This window comes from Salmo salar, chromosome 14 (assembly GCF_965601325.2).
Source record: "Salmo salar chromosome 14, fSalSal1, whole genome shotgun sequence".
Taxonomy (NCBI): domain Eukaryota; kingdom Metazoa; phylum Chordata; class Actinopteri; order Salmoniformes; family Salmonidae; genus Salmo; species Salmo salar.
In genome coordinates this window covers 35,071,823-35,087,065 of record NC_138304.1, presented here as the reverse complement: position 1 = coordinate 35,087,065, position 15,243 = coordinate 35,071,823, and the positions used below count along the sequence as shown (strand labels likewise).

General features: G+C 46.6%; 1 protein-coding gene across 2 annotated transcripts in view; it reads right to left on the bottom strand.

Moving 5' to 3' along the window:
- Positions 1-15,243, bottom strand: part of LOC106569321 (GREB1-like protein) — a 106,201-nt gene that overhangs the window by 22,923 nt on the left and 68,035 nt on the right. For both annotated transcript variants that reach the window (XM_045694219.2, XM_045694220.2), the window contains exons 18-26: positions 14,974-15,107; positions 14,512-14,854; positions 4,923-5,038; positions 4,428-4,666; positions 3,670-4,229; positions 3,228-3,330; positions 2,931-3,086; positions 2,518-2,657; positions 331-492 (exon numbers count right to left, since the gene is read on the bottom strand). In XM_045694219.2, coding sequence (XP_045550175.1) covers positions 331-492; positions 2,518-2,657; positions 2,931-3,086; positions 3,228-3,330; positions 3,670-4,229; positions 4,428-4,666; positions 4,923-5,038; positions 14,512-14,854; positions 14,974-15,107 — 1,953 coding nt within the window. The remainder of the gene's footprint in view (positions 1-330; positions 493-2,517; positions 2,658-2,930; positions 3,087-3,227; positions 3,331-3,669; positions 4,230-4,427; positions 4,667-4,922; positions 5,039-14,511; positions 14,855-14,973; positions 15,108-15,243) is intronic.

Genomic DNA, 15,243 nt, shown 5'->3' with positions numbered 1-15,243 from the left:
CCTTATCTTACCTCATTTGCACACACTGTATATAGACCTTTTCTACTGTATTATTGACTATATTTTTGTTTATTCCATGTGTAACTCTGTGTTGTTGTATGTGTCGAACTGCTTTGCTTTATCTTGGCCAGGTCTCAGTTGTAAATGAGAACTTGTTCTCAACTAGCCTACCTGGTTAAATAAAGGTGAAATAAAAAAATTCTATAAAAAATGCACTACTGATTACAGAAGCTGAAGGGAGAACATTCCTTGCCTCTATTCATACTCATGTTGGGAACAACATTCTTAGAACTCGAGGGCAGACTCAAGATTGTCCATATCACCCTTTACCTGCCCAGAGACGAGGGGCAGCCTCATGCTCTCCAGGTGACTGCCATGCTGGCTGAAGACAAAGTGCTGCTCCTTGGCCTTGGGGATGATGAAGTGGAGCTGCACCTCCTCTCCCAGCACGGACGAGCAGAATGTGAAGGCGTGGAAGGTGCACTCCGACAACTGAGCAAAAACACATCAACACACATCGTTACACATCATGTACACTCAGAGCTCCACCACACCACGCAGTACACCACTCAGCATACCACACATCACGCCACCCAGTACACCACCCAGCACACCACCCACTACACCACTCAGTACACCACACATCACACCACTCGGCACATCACCCGGCACACCATCCAGCACAATACCAAGCACAAAAGGCTGCTATGCTCAGCACACCAGTCCTTCTACAAGTTGGGTGGTGTTTTTCTATAGGTTTAGAAAAGTGGAAGAAGGGTGGGGCTGTTGAGAACACACAACACAGCAATAGTTGACACAGGTGTTCTGTTAGTTAAGCCAATAAATCAAATCAATGACAAACTATTTTTTCCCTCCCAGAACCATCTTTAGATCTAAATATACTGCTCAAAAAAATAAAGGGAACACTAAAATAACACATCCTAGATCTGAATGAATGAAATAATCTTATTAAATACTTTTTTGTTTACATAGTTGAATGTGCTGACAGCAAAATCACACAAAAATAATCAATGGAAATCCAATTTATCAACCCATGGGAGGTCTGGATTTGGAGTCACACTCAAAAGTAAAGTGGAAAACCACACTACAGGCTGATCCAACTTTGATGTAATGTCCTTAAAACAAGTCAAAATGAGGCTCAGTAGTGTGTGTGGCCTCCACGTGCCTGTATGACCTCCCTACAATGCCTGGGCATGCTCCTGATGAGGTGGCGGATGGTCTCCTGAGGGATCTCCTCCCAGACCTGGACTAAAGCATCCGCCAACTCCTGGACAGTCTGTGGTGCAACGTGGCGTTGGTGGATGGAGCGAGACATGATGTCCCAGATGTGCACAATTGGATTCAGGTCTGGGGAACGGGCGGGCCAGTCCATAGCATCAATGCCTTCCTCTTGCAGGAACTGCTGACACACTCCAGCCACATAAGGTCTAGCATTGTCTTGCATTAGGAGGAACCCAGGGCCAACCGCACCAGCATATGGTCTCACAAGGGGTCTGAGGATCTCATCTCAGTACCTAATGGCAGTCAGGCTACCTCTGGCGAGCACATGGAGGGCTGTGCGGCCCCCCAAAGAAATGCCACCCCACACCATGACCGACCCACCGCCAAACCGGTCATGCTGGAGGATGTTGCAGGCAGCAGAACGTTCTCCACGGCGTCTCCAGACTCTGTCACGTCTGTCACGTGCTCAGTGTGAACCTGCTTTCATCTGTGAAGAGCACAGGGCGCCAGTGGCGAATTTGCCAATCTTGGTGTTCTCTGGCAAATGCCAAACGTCCTGCACGGTGTTGGGCTATAAGCACAACCCCCACCTGTGGACGTCGGGCCCTCATACCACCCTCATGGAGTCTGTTTCTGACCGTTTGAGCAGACACATGCACATTTGTGGCCTGCTGGAGGTCATTTTGCAGGGCTCTGGCAGTGCTTCTCCTGCTCCTCATTGCACAAAGGTGGAGGTAGCGGTCCTGCTGCTGGGTTGTTGCCCTCCTACGGCCTCCTCCACGTCTCCTGATGTACTGGCCTGTCTCCTGGTAGCGCCTCCATGCTCTGGACACTACGCTGACAGACACAGCAAACCTTCTTGCCACAGCTCGCATTGATGTGCCATCCTGGATGAGCTGCACTACCTGAGCCACTTGTGTGGGTTTTAGACTCCGTCTCATGCTACCACTAGAGTGAAAGCACCGCCAGCATTCAAAAGTGACCAAAACATCAGCCAGGAAGCATAGGAACTGAGAAGTGGTCTGTGGTCCCCACCTGCAGAACCACTCCTTTATTGGGGGTGTCTTGCTAATTGCCTATAATTTCCACCTGTTGTCTATTCCATTTGCACAACAGCATGTGAAATGTATTGTCAATCAGTGTTGCTTCCTAAGTGGACAGTTTGATTTCACAGAAGTGTGATTGACTTGGAGTTACATTGTGTTGTTTAAGTGTTCCCTTTATTTTTTTGAGCAGTGTATATAGTATGGCTCTGTTCCCTCCCTATGTACTGACCTGTGTGGCAGGGCTTCCTTCACAATAATGATGACACTGCTCACAATGGTGAAATGCATTGTGGGCCGCGAACATACTCAACCGAATCGACACAGTCTCTCTCTTTACAGGCATTTGGCTCTCTCCTTCCAGTTTAGGATCTGCATGGACAAATATTACAGTTACATCCACATGCTATGGGACAAAGCAGTTTAAGATACACACAGATAACAAATCAATATACATAGCACACTTGAGGTAGAAGTTGCCTTTAAACTAAGATCAGATTATCTAAGATCAGATGTTAACCCCAAATATTAACTCAACCTATTAATGGGGTCCACTCATATCTGACCCTGAATCAGTGAATCGGGGCAGCTTCTTTCTACAATGACAGGGACCTGGGCCGTGAATAAGAGTTTATTTCTGCTGACCTTTCAAGCCCTTTCGCATCTTGTCAGTGTAAACGGAACTGGCCCTTCTGAACTTAGGGTCTCTGGGGAAGAGGTCAAAGGGTAGTTTGCGGATCTCCTCGATGTCTGGCCACTGGGTCCTGGCTGGGGGTGTGGCCTCAGACATGTCCGTGATCGCTAGAAGAGGAGGAGAATGACACATCAACAAACATTTACATCAGTTTCAGATCCTCGTCTCACACAGCATCAGAGAGAGAGAGAGAGAGAGAGAAAAATAAAGACAGAGATAGATAAAACAGAAGATCCAGCTCTCCTTACTTTCCTCCAGCTCCTCTTCATCGTACACATCCACTTCCAGCAGTCTAATCAACATGCGGAACAGGATGCGTAGAAACTGCAGGTAGGCACCGGTCTTCCCCACCTATTACAGAGAACAGAGTTATTAAATGGACTTACCTATCTGGTTGGTACAACTGACACTCTGACATTGCATGCAGCCATCAACACTCAATCTTAGGCATCCATTCAAATACCATAATTATACACAATTGCCTCTTAGGACTCCATACAACTAGGCCGATATTCTCTTGCACATGGTGGTAGAAGACTGATACTTATCTCTGCATCAGTATGAGAGGGATATGATAGGACAATCCATATCAGCATGCAGCTCTAGACTACGCCTGATGGCATGCACAGCAGAGGTGCTGTCATTGATATAGATATGAGGTGATAGATTAATATCTGTATGGTCTTTAACCTGTGGGGGTCCACTGAGCAGCAGGCGTCGTGGGTGTGGCACCGGGGGAGCCTCGTGGTCGGCATGGTGCTGCCTGGCTACGGTCCACTGTCTATAGAAGAGGCTCTGCTCTGCCCCCTGGAGGTTAGGTCTGAAGCGGGGCCTCAGCAGGCTGCTCCAGCCCACATCAGCATGAGGCAGCAGGGAGAAGGAGCTCAGCTGGCTCCCTGATTCTCCAGCCAGGAGGTTGTAGGCTGCGTCGGACAGGATGACAGTCCGCGGAGAGACTAGAGGTGACTTGCTGCCCCCGCCACACTGTGTGGACTGGCTGGGGCGTTGGGTAGAGGAGGAGGAGAGGGAGGAGGAAGAGGAGGAGCAGGAGGGAGGGGTGTTGGAGGGGCAGGGGGCGGCATTACCCAGGGAGTCACACTCCTGTTTGACCCGGCAGGGGGAGGATGAGGTCGTGCCCGGAACTGTCCTGTAGTCCATCATGATGCTGCCCGCCTTGCCTCCGGTGGGGCAGGAGGAGGTGGAGGGCTTCTGGGAGGATTCAGGGACATTAGAAGAGCTGACCCCGTTCTCTGCCAGAGAGCCCGAGGAAGGGAGAGGAATAGGATGGGGAGAGAGAAAGTTCAGACTCATAGAATAGTCTTTCATCACAACTGTTTCATAAACCCTTTCCAACTGTAACACCCTGACTACACAGTATCCTGAAACCTGAAAACAAGCGTCTCATCCCCATTTCCTAAACATGTTGAGTCTGTTGTCCAGGGACCTACCGGAGGCTTTAGTAGCAGTGCTGACATTGCTCTGGGACTTCTTCAGGTCCACGTGAAGGTCTGGGCCCTGGGGGTCGTTGGTTTTGTCTGTCTCTTGGTCCCTGGGGTCCATTGCCCTGCGGGGCTCCTGCACCATCCCCAGGGACACGTAGGAGCAGGCTAGACCTACTTCCTGCTCCAGGGCTGTACGTGTCAGGTAGCTGGAGTCAATCAGACGCAGATCACAGTACTTCAGGGACCTTTAAGGGGAAAAAATAGGAAAGGTGAGGTGGGGGATTCAGCCGTTTTACCAAGTCAATCCAATAGACGGTAAACCTTTTTTACAGGATGACCATTGGGACTAGGTATCCAAATTGGGAAACACTTTGCATTACTAGCATTATTACAACATTACTATAGAGGTTTAAGAGCAACTTCAAGTGCTACACACATTTGTAATATGCTGTCATTATATCAGTACTTCTGTGGCAAATGTGATGTGTTTGAGTTGAGCACCTTGGGAAGGTCTCTCCCAGAGGGTCTTTTCCAGTGAAGATGACGATGCAGGGAAGACCCTCCAGATCCTCATAGGTTTGAGGGATCCAGTCCTCATTTTCACATCCCTGCCAGGCCTGCAGCAACAACACAACACACAATTAGAAACGTTTCGGGCCAAATTAAAACCAAGTTAGGTAACACTTTATTTGGATAGTTTGTAGAGTACCTACAGATGGACTATAACTAATATTTAAACTATCTACTAATCCTAACTCTAGCCCTAACCTTTACCCTTATCCTAACCCTAAACTTAACTCTTACCCTAACCCTAACCCTGTCTCTTACCCTTACAAAAAACGCAAATAAGGGTTAGTGTAACTTATTTTTTACTTATTTTGTACATAATGTTGCCGCTACTGTCTCTTATGACCGAAAATAACTTCTGGACATCAGGACTACGATTACTCACCACAGACTGGCAGAATCCTTTTTTTCCTTTAACGAGTCTGACGAGCCGAACGCGAACGGTATACTGCTTTCTCGGGAACAGGCCCAGATCCCTGTCATTTGCGTGAAGAGGAGGCGGAGAAAAAGGGGCCAGAGGGCGGGCTGCCTTCTGAGAATTCGTAGGCGATCGAATAAATGCCCACTTCCTTCCATTCTGCTAGCAAGCGTCAAATTGTTGGAGAATAAAATAGATGACCTACAGTTCAAGTCAGAAGTTTACATACACCTTAGCCAAATACATTTAACCTGTTTAGGATAGGGGGCAGTATTTTCACGGCCGGATAAAAAACGTACCCAATTTAATCTGGTTATTACTCCTGCCCAGAAACTAGAATATGCATATAATTGTTTGATTTGGATAGAAACCACCCTAAAGTTTCTAAAACTGTTTGAATGGTGTCTGTGAGTATAACAGAACTCATATGGCAGGCCAAAACCTGAGAAGATTCTAAACAGGAAGTGCCCTCTCTGACCATTTCTTGGCCTTCTATAGCCTCTTTATCAAAAACAGAGGATCTCTGCTGTAACGTGACATTTTCTAAGACTCCCATAGGCTCTCAGAAGGCGCCAGAACGGGAATGATGACTCTGCAGTCCCTGGCTGAAAAACAGTAGCGCATTTGGATAGTGGTCGATCTGAGAACAATGAAATGGGTGCGCGCGTGCACGTGAAGAGTCCATTTTCCATTTTCAGTCTTTGAACGAAAACGACGTCTCCCGGTCGGAATATTATCGCTATTTTATGAGAAAAATCGCATAATTTTTTTTATTTTAAACAGCGTTGGACATGCTTCGAAGTACGGTAATGGAATATTTTGAATTTTTTTGTCACGATACGCGCCGGGGTGTCACTCTACGGATAGTGTCTTGAACGCAAGAACAAAACGCCACTATTTGGATATAACTATGGATTATTTGGAAACAAAACAACATTGGGTGATGAAGTAGAAGTCCTGGGAGTGCATTCTGAGGAAAAACAGCAAAGGTAATCCAATTTTTCTTATAGTAAATCTGAGTTTGGTGAGTGCCAAACTTGGTGGGTGTCAAAATAGCTAGCCATGATGGCCGGGCTATCTACTCAGAATATTGCAAAATGTGCTTTCACCGAAAAGCTATTTTAAAATCGGACATAGCGATTGCATAAAGGAGTTCTGTATCTATAATTCTTAAAATAATTGTTATGTTTTTTGTGAACGTTTATCGTGAGTAATTTAGTAAATTCACCGGAAGTTTTCGGTGGGTATGCTAGTTCTGAACGTCACATGCTAATGTAAAAAGCTGGTTTTTGATATAAATATGAACTTGATTGAACAAAACATGCATGTATTGTATAACATAATGTCCTAGGAGTGTCATCTGATGAAGATCATCAAAGGTTAGTGCTGCATTTAGCTGTGGTTTTGTTTTTTGTGACATTATATGCTAGCTTGAAAAATGGGTGTGTGATTATTTCTGGCTGGGTACTCTCCTGACATAATCTAATGTTTTGCTTTCGTTGTAAAGCCTTTTTGAAATCGGACAATGTGGTTAGATAAAGGAGAGTCTTGTCTTTAAAATGGTGTAAAATAGTCATATGTTTGAGAAATTGAAGTTTTTGGACTTTTGAGGAATTTGTAATTCGCGCCACGCCCTATCATTGGATATTGGAGCGGTGTTCCGCTAGCGGAACATCTAGATGTAAGAGGTTAATTAAACTCAGTTTTCACAGTTCCTGACATTTAATCCAAGTAAAAATTCCCCATCTTTAGGTTATTTAGGATCACCACTTTAATTTAAGAATGTGAAATGTCAGAATAATAGTAGAGAGAATGATTTATTCAGCTTTTATTTCTTTCATCACATTCCCAGTGGGTCAGAAGTTTACATACACTCAATTAGTACTTGGTAGCATTGCCTTTGAATTGTTTAACTTGGGTTAAACGTTTTGGGTAGCCTTCCACAAGCTTCCCACAATAAGTTGGGTGAATTTTGGCCTATTCCTCCTGACAGAGCTGGTGTAACTGAGTCAGGTTTGTAGGCCTCCTTTCTCGCACATGCCTTTTCAGGTCTGCCCACAAATTTTCTATAGGATTGAGGTCAGGGCTTTGTGATGGCCAGTCCAATACCTTGACTTTGTTGTCCTTAAGCCATTTTGCCACAACTTTGAAAGTATGCTTGGGCTCATTGTCCATTTGGAAGAGCCATTTGCGACCAAGCTTTAACTTCCTGACTGATGTCTTGAGATGTTTCTTCAATATATCCACATCATTCTCCTTCCTTGTGATGCCATCTATTTTGTGAAGTGCACCAGTCCCTCCTGCAGCAAAGCACCCCCACAACATGATGCTGCCACCCCCGTGCTTCATGGTTGGGATGGTGTTCTTTGGCTTGCAAGCCTCCCCATTATTCCTCCAAACATAACGATGGTCATTATGGCCAAACAGTTATATTTTTGTTTCATCAGACTAGAGGACATTTATCCAAAAAGTACAATCTTTGTCCCCATGTGCAGTTGCAAAACGTAATCTGGCTTTTTATGGCAGTTTTGGAGCAGTGACTTCTTCCTTGCTGAGTGGCCTTTCAGGTTATGTCGATATAGGACTCATTTTACTGTGGATATAGATACTTTTGTACCTGTTTCCTCCAGCATCTTCACAAGGTCCTTTGCTGTTGTTCTGGGATTGATTTGCACTTTTCGCACCAAAGTACGTTCATCTCTAGGAGACAGAACACGTCTCCTTCCTGAGCGGTATGACGGCTCGTGGTCCCATGGTGTTTATACTTGCGTACTATTGTTTGTACAGATGAACGTGGTACCTTCAGGCGTTTGGAAATTGCTCCCAAGGATGAACCAGACTTGTGGAGGTCTACAATTTTCTTTCTGAGGTCTTGGATGATTTTTGGGGATTTTCCCATGATCTCAAGCAAAGAGGCACTGAGTTTGAAGGTAGGCCTTGAAATACATTCACAGGTACACCTTTAATTGACTCAAATTATGTCAATTAGCCTATCAGAAGCTTCTAAAGCCATGACATAATTTTCTAGAATTTCCAAGCTGTTTAAAAGGCACAGTCAACTTAGTGTATGTAAACGTCTGACCCACTGGAATTGTGATACAGTCAATTATAAATGAAATAATCTGTCTGTAAACAATGTTGTAAAAATTACTTGTGTCATGCACAAAGTAGATGTCCTAACCGACTTGCCAAAACTATAGTTTGTTAACAGGAAATTTGTAGAGCGGTTGAAAAACGAGTTTTAATGACTCCAACCTTAGTTTGTGTAAACTTGTATGTAAACTGTACGCGCAAGATTAAACTACCAACGGGACATTCAAAACTGTAATATCTTATGCTTCACGGAGTTGTGGCTGAACGACAACACTATCAACATACAGCTGGCTGGTTATACGCTGTACTGGCAGGATAGAACAGTGGCGTCTGGTAAGACAAGGGGCGGCGGGCTATGTATTTTTGTAAATAACAGCTGGTGCACGATTTCTAAGGAAGTCTCGAGCTATTGCTTGCCGGAGGTAGAGTATCTCATGATAAGCTGTAAACCACACAATCTACCTAGAGAGTTTATCTGTATTTTTTGTAGCTGTTTACATACCACCACAGTCAGAGGCTGTCACTAAGACAGCATTGAAAGAACCGTATTCTACCATAAGCAAACAAGTAAACGCTCACCCAGAGCCGGCGCTCCTAGTAGCCGGGGACTTTAATGCAGGGAAACTTAAATCCGTTGTTAGAGCATGTTAAATGTGCAACCAGAGAGGAAAAAAACTCGACCACCTTTATTCCACACACAGAGACGCATACAGAGCTCTCCCTCGCCCTCCATTTGGCAAATCTGACCATAATTATATCCTCCTAATTCCTGCTAACAAGCAAATATTAAAGCAGGAAGTACCAGTGACTAGACCAATAAAATAGTGGTCAGATGAAGCAGATGCTAAGCTACAGGACCTTTTTGCTATCACAGACTGGAATATGTTCCGGGATTCCTCCGATGGCATTGAGGAGTACACCACATCAATCCTTGACTTCATCAATAAGTGCATCGATGACGTCGTCCCCACAGTGAAGCCACTGATCAGAAGCCACTGAGCTAAAGGCAAGAGCTGCCGCTTTCAAGGAGCGGGACTCTAATCCAGAAGCTTATAAGAAATCCCGCTAAGCCCTCCGACGAACCATCAAACAGGCAAAGCGTCAATACAGGTCTAAGATCGAATCGTACTACACCGGCTCTGACGCTAGTCGGATGTGGCAGGACTTGCAAACCATTACAGACTACAAAGGCAAGCACAGCCAAGAGCTGCCCAGTGACACAAGCATACCAGACGAGCTAAACTACTTCTATGCTCACTTCGAGGCAAATGGCACTGAAACATACTGTGAACCATCAGATCCTCCTCTCCACCCTCTCCGAGTTGGGCATCTCCGGCGCGGCTCACTCTTGGATTGCGTCCTACCTGACAGGTCGCTCCTACCAGGTGGTGTGGCAAGAATCCGTCTCCGCACCACGTGCTCTCACCACTGGTGTCCCCCAGGGCTCAGTTCTAGGCCCTCTCCTATTCTCGCTATACACCAAGTCACTTGGCTCTGTCATATCCTCACAGGGACTCTCCTATCATTGCTACGCAGACGACCCACAATTAATCTTCTCCTTTCCCCCTTCTGATAACCAGGTGGCGAATCGCATCTCTGCATGTCTGGCAGACATACAGTGGGGGAAAAAGCATTTGATCCCCTGCTGATTGTGTACGTTTGCCCACTTACAAAGAAATGATCAGTCTATAATTTTAATAGTAGGTTTATTTGAACAGTGAGAGACAGAATAACAACAAAAAAATCCAGAAAAACGCCTGTCAAAAATGTTAGAAAATGATTTGCATTTTAATGAGGAAAATAAGTATTTGACCCCTCTGCAAAACATGACTTAGTACTTGGTGGCAAAACCCTTGTTGGCAATCACAGAGGTCAGACGTTTCTTGAAGTTGGCCACCAGGTTTGCACACATCTCAGGAGGGATTTTGTCCCACTCTTTGCAGATCTTCTCCAAGTCATTAAGTTTTCGAGGCTGACGTTTGGCAACTCGAACCTTCAGCTCCCTCCACAGATTTTCTATGGGATTAAGGTCTGGAAACTTTCCTAGGCCACTCCAGGACCTTAATGTGCTTCTTCTTGAGCCACTCCTTTGTTGCCTTGGCTGTGTGATTTGGGTCATTGTCATGCTGGAATACCCATCCACGACCCATTTTCAATGCCCTGGCTGAGGGAAGGAGGTTCTCACCCAAGATTTGACGGTACATGGCCCCGTCCATCGTCCCTTTGATGCGGTGAAGTTGTCCTGTCCCCTTAGCAGAAAAACACCCCCAAAGCATAATGTTTCCACCTCCATGTTTGACGGTGGAGATGGTGTTCTTGGGGTCATAGGCAGCATTCCTCCTCCTCCAAACACGGCAAGTTGAGTTGATGTCAAAGAGCTCCATTTTGGTCTCATCTGACCACAACACTTTCACCCAGTTGTCCTCTGAATCATTCAGATGTTCATTGGCAGACTTCAGATGGGCCAGTATATGTATTCTTGAGCAGGGGGACCTTGCAGGCGCTGCAGGATTTCAGTCCTTCACGGCGAAGTGTGTTACCAATTGTTTTCTTGGTGACTATGATCCCAGCTGCCTTGAGGTCATTGACAAGATCCTCCCGTGTAGTTCTGGGCTGATTCCTCACCGTTCTCATGATCATTGAAACTCCACGAGGTGAGATCTTGCATGGAGCCCCAGGCCGAGGGAGATTGACAGTTCTTTTGTGTTTCTTCCATTTGCGAATAATCGCACCAAATGTTGTCACCTTCTCACCAAGCTGCTTGGCGATGTTCTTGTAGCCCATTCAGGCCTTGTGTAGGTCTACAATCTTGTCCCTGACATCCTTGGAGAGCTCTTTGGTCTTGGCCATGGTGGAGAGTTTGGAATCTGATTGATTGATTGCTTCTGTGGACAGGTGTCTTTTTTACAGGTAACAAACTGAGATTAGGAGCACTCCCTTAAAAGAGTGTGCTCCTAATCTCAGCTCGTTACCTGTATAAAAGACACCTGGTAGCCAGAAATCTTTCTGATTGAGAGGGGGTCAAATACTTATTTCCCTCATTAAAATGCAAATCATTTTATAACATTTTTGATATGCGTTTTTCTGGATATTCTTGTTGTTATTCTGTCTCTCACTGTTCAAATAAACCTACCATTAAAATTATAGACTGATCCTTTCTTTGTCAGTGGGCAAACGTACAAAATCAGCAGGGGATCAAATACTTTTTTCCCCCCACAGTATCAGTGTGGATGACGGATCACCACCTCAAGCTGAACCTCGGCAAGACGGAGCTGCTCTTCCTCCCGGGGAAGGACTGCCCGTTCCATGATCTCGCCATCACGGTTGACAACTTCATTGTGTCCTCCTCCCAGAGTGCTAAGAGCCTTGGCGTGATCCTGGACAACACCCTGTCGTTCTCCTTAACATCAAGGCGGTGACCCGATCCTGTAGGTTCATGCTCTACAACATTCGCAGAGTTCGACCCTGCATCACACAGGAAGCGGTGCAGGTCCTAATCCAGGCACTTGTCATCTCCCGTCTGGATTACTGCAACTCGCTGATGGCGGGGCTCCCTGCCTGTGCCATTAAACCCCTACAACTCATCCAGAACGCCGCAGCCCGTCTGGTGTTCAACCTTCCCAAGTTCTCTCACGTCACCCCGCTCCTCCGCACACTCCACTGGCTTCCAGTTGAAGCTCGCATCTGCTACAAGACCATGATGCTTGCCTACGGAGCTGTGAGGGGAACGGCACCTCCATACCTTCAGGCTCTGATCAGTCCCTACACCCAAAGAAGGGCACTGCGTTCATCCACCTCTGGCCTGCTCGCCTCCCTACCTCTGTGGAAGCACAGTTCCCGCTCAGCCCAGTCAAAACTGTTCGCTGCTCTGGCACCCCAATGGTGGAACAAGCTCCCTCACGACGCCAGGACAGCGGAGTCAATCACCACCTTCCGGAGACACCTGAAACCCCACCTCTTTAAGGAATACCTGGGATAGGATTAAGTAATCCTTCTAACCCTCACCCCCTACCCTCCCCCCCAAAAAAATATATAGATGTACTATTGTAAAGTGGTTGTTCCACTGGATATCATAAGGTGAATGCACCAATTTGTAAGTCGCTCTGGATAAGAGCGTCTGCTAAATGACGTAAATGTAAATGAAACATGCATGAGAGCACCAGCTGTTCCGAAAGACTATGTGATCACGCTCTCTGCAGCCAATATGAGTGAGACCTTTAAACAGGTAAATATTCACAAGGCAGCAGGGCCAGACAGATTACCAGGAAGTGTACTGTGAGCATGCGCTGAACAACTGGCAAGTGTCTTCATTGACATTTTCAACCTCTCCCTGTCCGAGTCTGTAATTCCAACATGTTTTAAGCAGACCATCATAGTGCCTGTGCCCAAGAACACTAAGGTAACCTGCCTAAATGACTACCAACCCGTAGCACTCACATCTGTAGCCATGAAGTGCTTTGAAAGGTTGGTCATGGCTCACATCAACACCATTATACCAGAAACCCTAGACCCACCCCAATTTGCATACCGCCCCAACAGATCCACAGATGATACAATCTCTATTGCACTCCACACCTATGTGAGGAACACCTATGTGAGAATGCTATTCATTGACTATAGCTCACCATAGTGCCCTCAAAGCTCATCAATAAGCTAAGGACCCTTGGACTAAACACCTGCCTCTGCAACTGGATCCAGGACTTCCTGACAGGCCGCCCCCAGGTGGTAAGGGTAGGTAACACCACATCCGCCACGCTGATCCTCAACACAGGATCTCCTCAGAGGTGCATGTTCGGTCTTCTCCTGTACTCCCTGTTCACTCATGACTGCACGGCCAGGCACGACTCCAACACCATCATTAAGTTTGCTGATGACACAACAGTGGTAGGCCTGATTACTGACAATGACGAGACAAGCTATAGGGAGGAGATCAGAGAAGTGGCCGTGTGGTGCCAGGACAACAACCTCTCCCTCGACGTGATCAAGACAAAGGAGATGATTGTGGACTACAGGAAAAAGAAGACAGATCACGCCCCCATTCTCATCGACGGAGCTGCAGTGGAGCAGGTAGAGAGCTTCAAGTTCCTCGGTGTCCACATCACCAACAAGCTAACATGGTCCAAGCACACCAAGACAGTCGTTAAGAGGGCATGACAAAACTTATTTCCTCTCAGGAGACTGAAAAGATTTGGCATTGGTCCTCAGATCCTCAAAAGGTTCTACAGCTGCACCATCGAGAGCATCCTGACTGCTTGCATCACTGCCTGGTACGGCAACTGCTCTGCCTCCGACCACAAGGCACTCTGCCCATTATGGCCCAGTACATCAAGGCTCTACAGAGGGTAGTGTGAACGGCCTAGTACATCACTGGGGCCAAGCTTCCTGCCATCCAAGACCTCTATACAAGGTGGTGTCAGAGGAAGGCCCTAAAAATTGTCAAAGCAGCCCTAGTCATAGACTGTTCTCTCTGCTACCGCTCGGCAAGTGGTACCGGAGCACCAAGTCTAGGTCCAAGAGGCTTCTAAACAGCTTCTACCCCCAAGCCATAAGACTCCTGAACACCTAATCAAATGGCTACCCAGACTATTTGCATTGCCCCCCCCCCTCTTTTACACCGCTGCTACTTTCTGTTGTTATCATCTATGCATAGTCACTTTAACAACTCTACCCACATGTACATATTACCTCAACTAACCGGTGCCCCCATACATTGACTATGTACCGGTACCCCCCTGTATATAGTCTCGCTATTGTTAATCTTCAATTACTTGTTACTTTTATTTCTTATCTGTATTTTTTTTTAACTGCATTGTTGATTAGGGGCTCGTAAGAAAGCATTTCACTGTAAGGTAAGCATGTGACTAATACAATTTGATTTGATTCTTAACCTAACCCTAACTGTGACCTTAACAAGTAGTTGCTTATCAACAGATATTTTGTTGATGGTATTACCATATGTAGAGCATCTACAGATGGACTATCCAAACAAAGTGTGACCCCAAGTTATCTCACCCTGAGTCGGTTAGCGAAGTGTCGTGGAAGGCTGAGCTCGGTGGCAGGGCTCCCCAGCAGTATGGCGAAGCAGAACTGGAGACCCAGCTTGTCCCTGACGTCCTCCAAGCGCTCCTGGGCCAGCATGGCTAGCTGCAGAGAGGGCACCCGGACCAGCAGCATGTGGCCCCGGCCCCTGGTCCCCTCCCGGCCTGGAGCACTGATCAGATCCTCCACCATGGCCAGGGTCTCGGGGGTGATGTGGTCCCGTAGGGAAGGAGAGGAGGTCAGAGCCATCATGGCTTCTGTGTACTGCTGGATCAACAGGTAGCTCCTGATCACCATGCTGTGTAGGTGGGGATGTCTGCAAATGGGAAAGTAGAGGTGGTGGTGTTAGTCGTTTTAAGGCAGGTTTGGTGTCCAGGTGAACTGGCTTAGCAGCTTTTTGGGGACCCGAAACCTGACACAGAGTGACTGACTGACCTCTCCAGCAGCGTGTTGACCATCTTCTCGAAGGCGTCATCACACCGCAGGATGGGGCTGGCCACTCCCCACCGCAGAGAGCTGCTGTAGTCCCTCAGGCCAAAGTACATCAGCTCCTTAGGAGAGACCTCCTCCTATGGGTCAAACACAAGAACATCAGCTGCTGTCTAAGCAAACTGACTGTTCTCTGTGTCTGTCAGTTACTTTTACATTTTTTTTATTTATTTATTTATTTCACCTTTATTTAACCAGGTAGGCCAGTTGAGAACA